We start from the raw sequence: 14,884 nt of genomic DNA, 5'->3' as shown, positions 1-14,884 counted from the left end.
AATTATTAATTACTATTTTAAATAGTAGAATTCAACTATTGCGGATGCGGGCTACTTACGTTTCAAACGTACGTATTGTTTGAAACGTTAGCAATTTATTAGTATGCGTTTACTATATAGTGTGGTATCTTAATCTACATTCGCTATCTCATACCGTTTTTGCCTAAATATCCATAAATACTGAAAACATGTATTAGATAGAGATAAACTTAAAATCTGGAGTAAACTGCGTAGTTGTTTGTCGATAGATATGGAACGTTGGTAGTTGGTATGTACCACCACTCCCACGTACTCCCTGACTTTATTATTAATAAATTATTGTATTTATCTGTGCTTTATTATTATGACAAGGGTACGTGACAAAATGTTCGCACATATCCGTACTAACTTAAATTTATTGTTTCTGAAGACCAAAATAAGCTACAGCGTATAAAGTATTTAATATATTGCGACAATTTATAAATTGTGTTTATCTAGTGGTTTAGAAGCTAAAACACATATTACGTTTTGAAAACGCAGTTCTGCAGCTGATTTGCAATATATTTAAATCGCTATGTAATCGTAATTGTATCTTCAATTATCTTAATAATATTATGTTGTATCCCAAGGAAGTCCACATTTCTATGTTTTTATTATCCCTATTTCTAAAAGATTTAGTGGACGGAATTTAAGATTTAATTTCGAATTATGCACAAAAAAATAACCTACTTATGAACTTGCTTGTTATTATTTAATTAAAGTTTGGATGGATGCAACTCATTACCACGGCCTCATGCCTACCAATCTGTTATGTCTATAATATACTAGCCTAAAATTACTACATTGGGCAGTACGCTTGGTGTAGGGTTCATTTGAATTTATATTGTGTGGGAAACTGAAACTTGAAACATGTTACATTTTAGAGACGATAAGCAATGAGCCAATGATGCATTCCATTTTATCTATTCCGTCGTTACAAGGAAAAGTTTGTTCAAATACTCACGTGTTATTCTGATATTTGCTCGTTATTTCTGTTATAAAAGGTATCTAAACACAGTAATTTACTAGATTTCCTTTAAGACAGATATGTAAGTGCTTACTATTCTCAGGTTTTGTTATTTTATAAACATTTCATATTTTTAACACTAATGGCGATGTTATGACATGGTGAAGTAGCATATCGTACATTATTATTGCGATGAAATGTGATTCAGTCTTGGAATCGCGTGTCTTAGAAATACGCGAATAAGATTTTATAACATTTTGTGATATCGTTAGCATCCAATAGAGTATCATAACATTTATTTCACATGTTATTTACATGTACCAGAATAACTTTGTTAAATTAAGTGTATATGAATTCGTTGCATTTATCTAATTGCACTGTCTTATTCTGTCACTATGTATAACGTTATGATCCACACGTATTTTAAGAAACAATAAAGTATAATAGTTAATTGTAATTAGATTGTAACAATGCATACATATTATTTGATAGAGTTAGAACAATCTGTACATATGCTATAATAAAATTGATTGAGTTAAAATGTTTCACTCTATTTCTTTAGATTCAACATATTCACTAATATTCGTGGTTCTGTTACTATATAATGTTATTAAAGTAATTAAACAGTTTGTTTTCTCAGCCTTATAAAAATTATATAGGTATTCTTTTGAACCAACAGTAAAAAAATTACCACAAGAGAGAATGACAAAGTCTTCTCGTGACTTTGTCATTCTCTCTTCTAATGTTTAAAAAACACAAAAGAACTATTTTAAAAAGTTACCAATGAATATTGCACGTAGTATTGTTATTATCAAAGGTATCAATGGACTAATGATTTACGATATCATTTAAACAGGAATGCTTTAAAAAATATAGCGGCGTTCGAGATTGTAATTTATGAATGGATTATTGGTAGCGTCGTTAATAAATTTCTAAATATTAGAAACTGCTTATATTTGTCTGTTTGATCTGTGTAAGATATGCTGCTCTTGTTATCCTTTATATCTGAATGAACTGACGCATGTCTGTTTTTTGTAGTACTCGTGCATATGTACGATGGTGGGTGTTTGTTTTTACGCAGCATGTCTACGCATCTGAAGCTTCTATTTTCGCTACCATCAGTAGCAGCGAGGATTTGTTTGTGTAGAATAAACGCTAAGGTTACGCTTAATAACAGAAAAGTCACTTTGTGTTTGTACTTACATATGTAGCTGATAACCAATTTCAGTAAATGTCTGAACAATGACGGTTATATGTTGTGACGGTATTGTATATATTGTTTCTGTTATATTTAACACAGTAAAATATTAAACAATGGTGTTTATAGAGGTATTTTCTCTTTGGAATTTGGAGTATACCTGTCTAGGGAAGCGCCTTTGCCTTTAACAGAAGAATACTTTTAATGTAATTTCTTTTGATAAAATATGATTTTATTTTACAAATATTTTAAATCTATTGAAAATACCGAATAGTATGATTTTAAAATCCCATCAGAAAAGTATACAAGTAAATAGAGGCAAATTGAATAACAGAAGTAAAGTAATATAAATTTTAGAGTTACCTTATTTACCATATATCATTCAATAAACTGATTACTAGTTATCATCTGTTAGCTGAAAAATCAGGGAGAAAAATCAAGTCAGCCCTTTTAGGTTAGATTGATTTATATTGAAGTTACTATTGTCATTTTCTATATTCCAACATCGAATCAGCTTAAACTAGATTAGCATTTGTTTCATTTTCACATATCTCTCATTTTCTTTGTTCCTTATTATATTTAGATGGCCTTGGTGGTCTAGTGGTTTAGAACACCGCTTTATCTCCGATAGTCGCGGGTTTGATTCCTCGCACGGTGCTAACATTTATATTCATGACTATGATTATTTGTATGCGTTTGGGTGTTTTGTATGTATATTATGTATGAATTTACAAAATAAATATATCTAAGTATTTATATGAGTTGTCTAGTACCCATACACCACTTTGCTTACCGTGGGATTAGATGGCACTGTGTTAATTGTCCAGGGTTATTTATTTATTTCTACAGTTTCATTTAGTACCACTAATCATCATTAATTAATACGCGTCCTTGGCTTTATGTGGTTTCAGACTACTGACATTATGTAGTCACTCGTGCCAAGGCCGTTGTTTATTCATGTGTCCACTGCCCTGTAACCAACGTATTTGTAACAGCTACTCGTTACCCGAATGGGAAAAGTAAAGAGAATCAAAGTTGGGAAGGTCAAGTTACACTGGCTTGTGTCGGTTAGGCGGCGTATTGTCTGAGACCGAGGGCGCATGACTACAGCTCTTTAGGTGACGTCATTGCCCGTGACGACATCCCCATGCGCAGCCAAGACCCGAGGCCAAGGTTGACTAGTACCTCGACCCACAGCTACACTTGACATTGGACAAGGTATTTTGTATTTACAGCCCATACGATTGACAAACAAAAAGTAACCGGTAGTATGGGTTTGGTATTGTATTATTTATTAGTTTAGCGGATTTGCGAGTACTTTAAAGATTTTCAAACTGAATCAATCTGCCGAGAAAAATTGGAAAGAAATTTCACAATTAAGAACAATTGTGAAATTTCTTTCCAATTTTTCTTCAAAAGCTTTTAAAAATTATTTTAGAAGATACCGTCAAGTCAGTATATACATACATATGTACTACAGCGGCAACAAAGGCTATGCTGTAACTGAGACATGTTATTAATTTGTTTCAGTACAAATATCTACTAAGCATTATACGTAATTTTATTATTTGAAGTAATAAAATCATAATAAATATTACTACATTAAACATTGAAATAAGTTGCTATTAAAATCTAGTATATTCTGTCTTACTTAATATATAGAGGACTCGAGCTACTCAAGTCACAGATATCTTGTTACGTAACCTTGAGGGTGGGTGATTTATCGAGAGATGAAGAGGAACGCATTGCGGTAGTCTGGCACAGTGGGCACATGACCTTGAGGGGAAAATGGAGCCACTAAGCCACCATACAATTTGACTGGGTGTATAGTTGTGACTGTGTATATTTGACTTGAAATTATTTTTTATTGAAATTCAACTACCAACATAACAACGCAATAAAACCACAATTGTCATCCATATCTTTTAATTACTTACATTGATCCATCAATTCTTAAGTTTATTCAACTAACCTCGTCTGAGTTTTATGTATTTTTTTATTAATGTGCTTTGTCTTTTATGTTATATTTATTTTATGACTTACCTCTCGTAGACTCAATTTTTTTTTATATATTATTAGGTTTATATATTTGTATAAATATTGTTATATATTTTATTATACATTTAATAGTTATGCTGTTCGTTAGGGCTCTTTGCTGTAAGTTCGGCAGTTTATTTAAGTAGGTACTGTGACGGTAAAGGCACTATTATATATTTATATTACTACATAAGCTGTGAGTTCTCGGAAAATATGAATCGCAAGGGCGTGGGAGGGGTAGTTTGTGTGGGCAGGCTACCTTTCAGCGTGGGCGTCGTGGAGCCGCCCTCTCTGCCCCCAGCTACGATTTAAAAGCTCTGATAAATTCCCATTCGGCTGCTGTTTATGTAAGTAATTGTTTAAGCCGATTACGTTGAGCAATTCCTATATATATCAGCCAATTAAATTAATTGATAGCCCCATTAAATTCTCGGGAATCTTGAAACTGATTCCTTGTGATATTATCATGTCTTTATTTCATGTTGCTACGCCGTAGATGGTCTACCGTCATTGATATCGGTAATAAATATAAAAATTAAAGATATTCATTTTTATTGTTAGTTAGTGTAAATTACGAAATCATATTCGGGTAATATAGAGTTTTATTATGTAGATGCCTAATTTAAATATATAATTATTAATATGATTCCTGATAGTCAGATAACCTCCTACGATATTACAATATAACCTTTTCCTGTACTTAGTTATTTTAAATTTATTATTATGAATTACAATTCGTTAACAATATTTATGTAGTACTTATTATATTTTGTGACATATTTTTATAATAATGATGACGATGTTATATGGTTAGGTACAATTGACGTGGGTCTCGTTGGTATGTTAAATGACTATATTTTATAAATCCTTCAATGATATATTTAAATCAATTTTTTTTCAATGATATGTAATGACATGTGCAAATCCCATTTACTTAATTTTGTTATTAATGCGTTATCGACTATATTACCTACGTACGTACCTATTAAGTTGCGGGTTGGGTAGTTATAAACAGAAATATAACAGATTAATGTTATTATATGCTCATAATTGCCATGTTAGACGAAAACTGTTAATCCATTAGATTATTAATAAAATTTATTATATATTAAGTAACTATTAATATAAGATCTCTTTATTGTGCGTCAATGAAATATCAAAGTAATAATTATTTTATATATATGAATCAAAACAGACTACTGTACACAATTAAACATAATTACACTTGACTTTTATATATTTTTTTATGATTTGTGCAATACTTGCTTTTATCGCACATCCATTCGTCTTTCCGGTTTAAAATTTATAGATAAATCAATTTTATCATATCCGATTGAGCTGACATTTCAGTATATCTAATTATTTATGTCCTCCGATATCGATGCACAAACATGGCATGACTAGGTCGTATCGGGGAGTGTTCGCAGGAAACTTGAAAAAAAAGGCATGCAGGCCCATCTCAGGATGTGTTTGATTTGCTGACAGATATTACTTATTCCTTGATAGTCGGCTGTCCGTGAGTCCTTGATAGATAATATTACAATCGGCTGCTAAATGTAGTTCCCTTCCATAACTTCCAAGGATTGGTCCAGACTCTTTTATACCTATAGAAAAAAATTGTAGGTGGTTGCGCTACAATTAAAAAAATATTAAAATTATATACGTCTTTAAAATCCCTGACATAGGTCGTAGGTTAGCCTAAGGTCTTTTCGACTTATAAAGGCGTATTTACAAAGCAGGGAAACAATGCGTTAGAATAATCTAGTGTCGTTTCACGTTCACGTATTTCTCCCCGCTATCGTTCAAAATATTAAGCGTCTCAGTCACCTTGCATAACATTTGCATGTCATGGACTACTTATTTTAGTACCTACCTATAGTCTTGATAAAGGTTCACTACAGCGTGTATGTATGAATAGCGTTGACTAAGTATTATATGTATTTATTCACTTATTTATAGACGCTTTATTGTGCGTATATTTATTTGTAATTAATTATTTACTTTGTTCTGTGTTGATTAAGCCTTATCAACATAATGGTAAATAATTAATTTTATATACACGCTTATCTATTAACTTAATTATTTGGAGTTTACGTAAGTAATGTAATACAGCTTAAGCGATACTGAATGATATTTATAAACCTAAACTTTAATATTCAGGCACAATATATCTGTGTATATTGTTTAGGTAAATCGTACTAATATTATAAACGCGAAAATATGAGTACGCATGGATGTTTGTTACTCTTTCATGCAAAAACTACTGAACTGATTTTGACGAAACTTTACAGTAATATAGCTCACACGTCAGAATAACATGTAGGTTATATTTTTAAAAGATAAATAGATAAGATGATAATTGGGCTAAATATAATAATAAATGTCATGTAAGTGTGATGCATATGACATTGCGCGGGTCGTCAGCTAGTGATTCATAAATTTCAATAATGTCAAAATAAATGTATATTCATAACTCGGATATAAATAATATTATGATACTTCCCAATACTGTAGTTTCATTGTCAAAAACAAACATTGTATTAAATAAATTTAGATAGAGGTAGATTTAAATACATAAAATTTTGATTGGGCTACTCTGGGATAAATTATGAAACGATATTATTAACGATTCTGATTTCAAACTGATTATAAATGTAAAATTACTATTGAGAGCTATATCTGCAACTTAGTTCATAAAGTTCTCAATCTCATCATCATCATCATCTGCTTCTTCCTCATCCCATTTATTTGGGGTCTATATAATGTCGATGTAATTTCCTCTTCCATTCATCCCTGTTCGCAGTCATCTCGTTATTTACTCCCTTTCCGTTTATTATCCCCAATCTATCGATTTAAAAAAAAACTAATTTTTATTAAGATCTTTTTAGTTGTGAAGAAAAAGGTAGTGGAACAGACAGACACACTTTGGAATTTGTAATATTAATATCGACTAGGTAAATTAGAATAAAATAGAAGTTGAAGGTCGAAGGTTGTTTCCTTTAAGCCACCATGATATTCACCTTGTAGCTTGGCAATCGATGGGGTTCGTTTTGAATGGTTATCAAGATCAGCCTCGATTTTAAAATAGAACTGTATTGAATGAACCATTATTAGAACAGAAACATCTATAAATTGTATTTGTATATTGCCCGATTATTTGTTTAATGCAATATTTATTTATTTGCGTTAGATAATGGATAATAGCGTAGGTAGCGTACCTAATCACGATATAATCACTATAACGAAGAGTTATAGGGTGTTGTGATACTGACGTCATTGATCATGATGAATTGATTTTACAGCGTCTAATCAGCAAAATCATAACACTTGTCACACTTTTATGTATCGGTAGATAAGTTTGTGCGTTGAAATTACATATAATAATATATATACCTACCTATTTTTTTTTTCTCGTGATACAATACCAATTACATATTATAAGTTAACTTTTAATATCGTGGAATTAATCTTATATACATTTTGGTATGTATTATACGTATTAATAACCTGTGATAATAGAGTAAAGCAATGAACTCATCTCTCAATATTCACAGTCCGGTACCGGTTTTTAAGAGACTATAGGGCTCTAGGCTTAAAATTTTGTACACACTTCTTTTATCCAATAGAGTTACTAGTAACTATACGTCGACTCGTGATGTTTTATAACATGACTATACGTGTCAATGTACCTAAATTTCGACCTGCACTGGAGCTTTATTTGGCAAATAAAGATTATTTTTATACTATGTAGGTGGCAAACAAGTATATAGCGAATTAAGAACCTTGAGTTCAATTAACTATCAATCAATAATAAATTTCGGGAACTGTCTCGATACTGCACAAAGTACTAGGATTCTTCCTTGTACAAACTATATGCTAAGTTTTTATGAACACAACAAATCACTGTTTGAAATGCCAAGAAGTGTTAATAAGGTATATTATAAGTTCAAAATTAATGCTAGCTATATAGCTACACTTACCACTCATTACTCTTCATATTATAGTTGATTTTTATCATACAGTCTCATGATACCACAAGTTAGTACCTACTTTTTTATTAAGTGTGATTTTCGTAATATAAAGCAAATATTTTCTAATCTGTACATTTATTAATTAGTTTATTTAAGTCTCTATTTATAATTATATATTTATTGCAACATTTTCCTCTAATGCATTTCAGCACTGAGTTACGTAAATATTTTTATTCCCTATGAGGTTTTTGCTCGAGAACACATTAAATAAATAAATAATATATTGAAAATATTTGTGATTATAAGAACATGCTGTGTCTGCATCTGTTATCATGAATCTAGCTTGTAGGTATATAGAACGATAGATAAGACATTTATTTATATTCTTACAAATCACACAAAATTACACTTACATAATTGATGTTAGTTTATAGGTTGGCCTATTAATCGTTCGTAATGCTCTACCATTATTATTGAATTACTATGAAGATTTCCAGCGGAATGTTATTAGCTATGAGGTCAACTGTTCCTATTGCTGTTAATTCTCTTCCCTTATAGAAGAGATACCAACGTATGAGTGCTGCTTCTTGACTTTCAAATGTTCATAAGCTAATATAACTGTTGATTTTATTTAGTTTTTGGGGCTTGTCAGTTTATTCATACATGTAAATATATTGTGAATGTGTGTTCTATCTATATGTTTATATGAAATATGTGATATATTACGCTTCTTCATTAATAAACTGCAATAACATGGAATTTGCGATGTGTGAAAGACTTACCTATGCATAGATCTAAATTAGCTATATGCATGTTTCATTTACACTGTAAACAAGTCTGTAACTTTACAGTGTCCAGCGACAACCCTTGTCAGTATTCAAATATTGTTGATTAACACGAACAGTGATTAATTTTCTTCAAGTTATTCTTAAATTATGTCTTTAATGTTAGTTTATTGCTGGAATTTCTTGCTCCCGTTTGACTACTTCTTTTACGCTTTCTAGTTAAAGATGTCTGAGTTTCAGGTAATGGGGCCCATGCAGAATTTTGGGAGTTTCTCTAAAATAATTTACAGATAGAATTTGTAGCCAGTAAAAACGTTTAGTGTCCTTACTACAGTTTTATGTCGCATATCATACGCCATGTGTTAATATTACGCCGCTGTTTAAGTGTGTCACATACGCCGTGTGATTTCTTGTTTAACATTAAATAAAATTGATACTGCGGTCGATGTCCGCGTGATTCACGCCACCGTTCAGATTTCAGTGGCAAATATTTTGTCCAAAGAACAAAGACTGCTAATTTTGATACGGCGTAGTACCAACTATAGCTATATCTTATTTGAGGTATCGTACTCAATCGTGTGGTTTTATACGGTATTATTCTCGTCTTTATAGATATCTGCAGGGTATTAAATTTATGGGAAGTATAAATAAGATAATAGCGTAGAAGTAGGTCAAATAATCCCATAATAGGTAATTGTAAAGTATACTAAATGCAGCACTTGACATTGGGTATACAAGTTGCTTCTTAGTGGTAATTATTCTCACGTTGTATTAGCACTATAATACGTATAGTTAATGATATTTTAGTATAACCTTTGTGAAAATATACCATAGATAAAACTAATAATGGTCGGTCAGTGTGAAATGCTATGTGTAGACGTACATTAATTAACACTTTAGGGTGGCAGTTGGATGCAGTCCAAACTCGTACGCGAGAATTTCTCATGATGTACTTTGTAAATTTTTGCTCTACGTTGTCACCCTTCCCTTCTTCATTGTTCCCTTTGATCGTAATGATATTATAACAAATTATTTCCTTTCTTTTATTGTATTTTATCAAATGTGATACCAGGTTACTATCTGCAATGTACTGTTAGTAAACAAAATTCAGAACGTACTTGTGCAGATTTTGCGTTAATAAGGTATTAGATAAACAATTCATTATTAATTATCGTTATAAATGATGTAGGCATAGTTTCAGTATTTCTAGTGATCGTGATATCATTCATAGTGATAAGGTGGTGGGCGATTTGTCGGCGGACAATTTTATTCTATATTTGGATTTGACGATAAGGTGAAGGTTAATAGGATTTAATACCTTTATTTTACATGTTGTTTTTTAGTTTTTGATTGTATTGCGATATGAATGTATACTTACTGTAACAACAGACTTGGGTGAATGGCCTTATAGTACAGACAATCTGGATTTGTATTTCACCGTAAAGAAAATAGATAATACCAATACTAGTATTTCACACATCTAGTACAATACCGGAGTATGTCAAAACGTAAAAAGATCTACTCTAAATTTTAATTTCGGAAACTTGAATTGTACTATATGTTAGATATGTCTATTGGACGGAAGTAAATAATCATGTCCAGGTTGATTCACATGGACATGGATCAGGGAGATGACAATTTGGGATATAGAATTAGTATATACAGAGTTTCTTATTATATCGATTTTTAATGTTTAATATTGATAATATTGAATAAAATCATGAAAGAGTACATAACTGTAAGTAAATTATCAAGTGTTCATAACAAACTATTATCTTTCATTGACAATTATACCTACAGTACTCAAATATGTATGATGCAAAAACTTTGTATGATGCATATTTTTGTGAAGAAGGTAATTTTCGTTTTTAATTATCGTTTTGTGTCATGGAAAGTTCCCGTTGTTATCATCGCCAGCTGTTACGTAGATAATGTGGCTAATCTACACAGAATCAATAGAGTTATTGTGAAATATTGGCCCGTGTTACGCTGCAAAGGATTTATTGTGGACCAATATTAGCCACATAGGATTGTAAATTGTATCCGTACAAATGTTTACATGTTGTGAAAAAGGTAGATCAATAGTTAAATTAATGGGTTATTACACTACACGGTTGTACAATATTATCATCGAATAATTCCCATCGACTGTTTTTACTGGTTATGTTGCATTAATATTTTTAGTAGATGCATATTTCCCATTACATATGTTATTTATTCTAAGACATTTATCTATTTTTAAGTGAAGATATTCACAATACCATATTTCACAACTGGAAGTGTTAACTGTAAGATTGACTTGTATTTCTAAAGTTCGCAACGTGATGTTTATAGAGCTTGTTTGTGTACTCCTATGAACCCAATTTCAAATTCCATAAATTATCGAAGCACAATTAATGATAAACCGATTTGATTTATCATTTTTGTAAAGGGTACCATCACAATGCTAATTAGTCTGAGGTTTCATCAATCAATACTGAGTGTGAAGCTAGGATTATGAACAAATTACTCACAACAGCTTAGAGCTTATCTTATCTGCTAAGTTGGTATTAACTAATCTGTACACTAGTAGCGCGCTTCTCTATTGATGCCGTTAAACCATGTTAGTCTCAGGTGCGCGGCGCACGTCTCATCCGGGTCTCCCCAATGCAAATCTCTACCCGGTTACACATACAGACAACCATTATGTAGAGGTGAGACTATAGCTTTTTGTACTAAGAAGTACCTATATATTATCAACTTTTTTGTATAGCGCTTTTGTGCCAGCAACAATAATAGCAAAATGCAGTGCATCTTTAACGTATGTCATTCTTTTGTGTTATTCAACTTGTTTATGAAAAGTTGCATCAAAATTCATCTCTCTTCCAACAACGGTTACTATGAGTAGTCAAAATATAAGAAATATTTATAAACAGTGCATTTGTGTCTATAACACACTCGGCGTATTGACTTCAGTGTTATTTTTACTCATATTGTTTGTACTCGTGTGGCGATGAAGTAAGAATAAGAATCACTTAATGTCATGTCATGGATCATTTTAGGCGAAGTGTGTGGTGGTAACAAAACTCAGCACCAGCTACAAGGGAAGGAGAACTTCAAAATAAAACCTTTTCCAAAACCGCCTAGCCACAGTGGTAATGGTAGGCTAAATCCTCCTCTTATTAGGACCAGTTTTGAACAATAATGGGTTGTTAGGCCGTATTATCTGTTTCAGTACTAAAAAATATTATTCCTTATTTTTAATACAATTTATCTGTTATTAAATGAATAGAATTCATTCTATTCATTAAATGATTAAATTCTTTTTTTTACCGTACCGTACCGTAATTTATTAATATGTAGATTATTTTGTAATCATATTTTATTGATTATCATTATTAATTCACTTTTGTTTCAAAGTTGTTTGTTTGTTGTAACATTCCAAGTATAAAAATGACTACTTTGTTACGTTTTGATTGTAATATAATTTGTAAAATTTACAGATATAACCTTATTCATATAAATTTGAATTCATATCTATTACTCTGTATGAACCTATTTATTTTTTGTTATGGTGCGAAGTTATTCTAATGCGTGCTTAGTGATTGACTAGGTTCACGGTTCGCTACATAATCTCATCGTCAATAGATTTCATCAAATTACTTCCTGTGTTCTGGCAGTTTTTTAACCTTGATTCGTCAAATTGTATGTCTGATTCTATGTTAACTTCTTGTATCGATAGAAATTAAGATTTTAGTTTTCACATATTGTTCAAACGTTTGAAAATACAACACTTTACTGTTTAAATTAGACTGACGGTTGTGGGATTTGGCATCGATTATTATCAACGAACTAACAAACACTAAGAAAATTTCGTACTAACAGTGAATTTAGTTATTATTAGACTGAATGACATTATCTTGAATAGTTTTTTATAATTTGAAAATAGTAACAGCTGTATCGGCCAATTTGCCCTATTTCCGTGTATAAAGAAGATTTATACTTTTTATGCTATCCTTGTACAAATATAATTGAAGGTTCGAAAGTTTTTAGACAATGATAAACAAGATTACACAACCATATACTAACTACTACAGGGAGGAGAGATAATATAATAATATATTTGTCTCTAAAGATCAGCGGAAGTTCTAACAACGTAAGCAATAGATTATATCTAATCGCGATGTTACTCGCTATGAATAATATTTTTTTAAATACCTCGTAAAATTGTATAATTTTTTAATATGTTTATTATGTTTTTATAAGTTTTATCAAATCATACTTGTAATCTAAAACTTAAACATTTAGGTTTTCAATAATCTGTACTCATTTATTAATAAGAGGTAAAGTTTGTGGGGTTGTAAGTTAAAAATTGTTTTATCAATAGAAAACCACGTTATTTGTGACTATCGTAGGCTTACATATAACGCTACTACCAATAAGAGCAGTGCAGCAATGATAAATGTTGCAAAACAGGGAAAATGTGATGCAGACGGAAGTTGTGCGGGTCAGCTTGTATATAAGGCTGAAAAGTATTTCCTTAGTTCAACATGCTAATCTGGAACTATTGGGTCGAATTGAAAAAATATTTTAGTGTTCGAAAGCTTATTAATCGAGGAAGGCAGCAATGAAAAATGTTGCCGAAACGAGGATAATGTGACGAATATAAAGTTGCTGTGGTCAGTTAGTGTACGTTAAAAGTAATAACTTTAAAAAAATGATATTTATTGTAATTATTCATTTAATTTATTTTTTTCCAACGGAGGGTTTATTATTCTTTCACACAAGTTCTGATATAGTGATAGTATCTGTTATCTTTGCATTTAGTTACATTTAGTATTTTATATGTTTAGTATTTGCATTGTCTATTGATATAACTCAGTATCTTTATCGTATTTTTATAATTATGTTCTATTTCTGAGTGTTTTGAAGTTATTTTCCAAAGGCCCACTGCAGGCTGTTGTCCTTTTATTATTATGAATTAAAAATATATATTTGTATAATTACAACTTGTTGAATTGTAAATAATTTAATAAGATTTTAATCTTAATGGAATATTACTTATATTGTTTTATGATGTTTTGCGTTAGGATTACTTGTATCCTATTAAATTTATCATTCGTTAACACTTTTTACTCCGTAAATAATGATAAGATTCACTATGACTGTCTGTAGGCTTTACTTTTTCGTGGTTTCTAATTACATTTCTGCAAAGTCTATTCTGTCTTGTCTTCGTTAAAAATTCGTTACTAAAAGTTCGTTTACTATTTATTTTGTAATGAGTGAATGGAAATATAAAATTAGTAATCGGTAGAATTTTCGTAGTTTATAGCTGCACCAGTTTTCTCTCTTAGGAATGGAACAAGGATTTCTATCTATCAATGCCTGTCAATTTCTGTTATGGTAATAGTAGAAATTCGTACTTAGACAAAGATTATTAAATTGTGTACCAATGTTTTACGAGCTCATTCACATATGTTGTCTGTCTGGTATTAACTGGATTTTTAATGTTATATCTACAGATTGTTGCCCCGTTTAATAATATGTATTTTTTTTAGACAAAGCAGTCAACGCTGTACATAGTATATTCGTATTTATATATTAAAATCTCTCTATTTCTAGAAGAAAATATTTTGAACAAATGAGTAAAAATTTTTTAAAATAATTGTAGTACTACCTAATTATGTTTAAAAGTAAGTTTGGATGACATTGAAAATATAAATTCTTTATTTTATAGAATCGTCCATCATCTCTCAGTAATGGGTATAATGAAAATATTGTAGGGGTCAAATAGGGTTCATTCACTGGTAGTGGTCGAACAGGTACTTCTGACAGCCCCCTTTGGCGAGACAATGGTGTCCCTCTGTCCCGGCCCGGACTCTTGACTAGGTGTCCCCGGTGTGGGTGTGCGCGTCCGTGGTGTGTACAC

At 31.0% G+C, this 14,884-nt stretch overlaps 1 protein-coding gene across 2 annotated transcripts in view; it reads left to right on the top strand.

Annotated features, from left to right (window-relative positions):
- Window positions 1–14,884, top strand: part of LOC131846755 (inositol hexakisphosphate kinase 2) — a 58,499-nt gene that overhangs the window by 19,630 nt on the left and 23,985 nt on the right. The window contains exon 1 of one of the 2 annotated variants that reach the window (XM_059196141.1): window positions 11,577–11,669. The exons of the other annotated variant lie outside the window; for it this stretch is intronic. Within the exon in view, the coding sequence (XP_059052124.1) occupies window positions 11,577–11,669 (93 nt within the window). Of the gene's footprint in view, window positions 1–11,576; window positions 11,670–14,884 lie in introns of those variants that run through there. 2 annotated transcript variants of the gene reach the window in all.

Source organism: Achroia grisella, unplaced genomic scaffold, assembly GCF_030625045.1.
Source record: "Achroia grisella isolate CSIRO2021 unplaced genomic scaffold, CSIRO_AGI_Agris_v1 utg512, whole genome shotgun sequence".
In the NCBI taxonomy this organism is placed as follows: Eukaryota; Metazoa; Arthropoda; class Insecta; order Lepidoptera; family Pyralidae; genus Achroia; species Achroia grisella.
The sequence above is the reverse complement of the archived record's forward strand: the minus strand, read 5'-3'. Positions and strand labels throughout refer to the sequence as shown.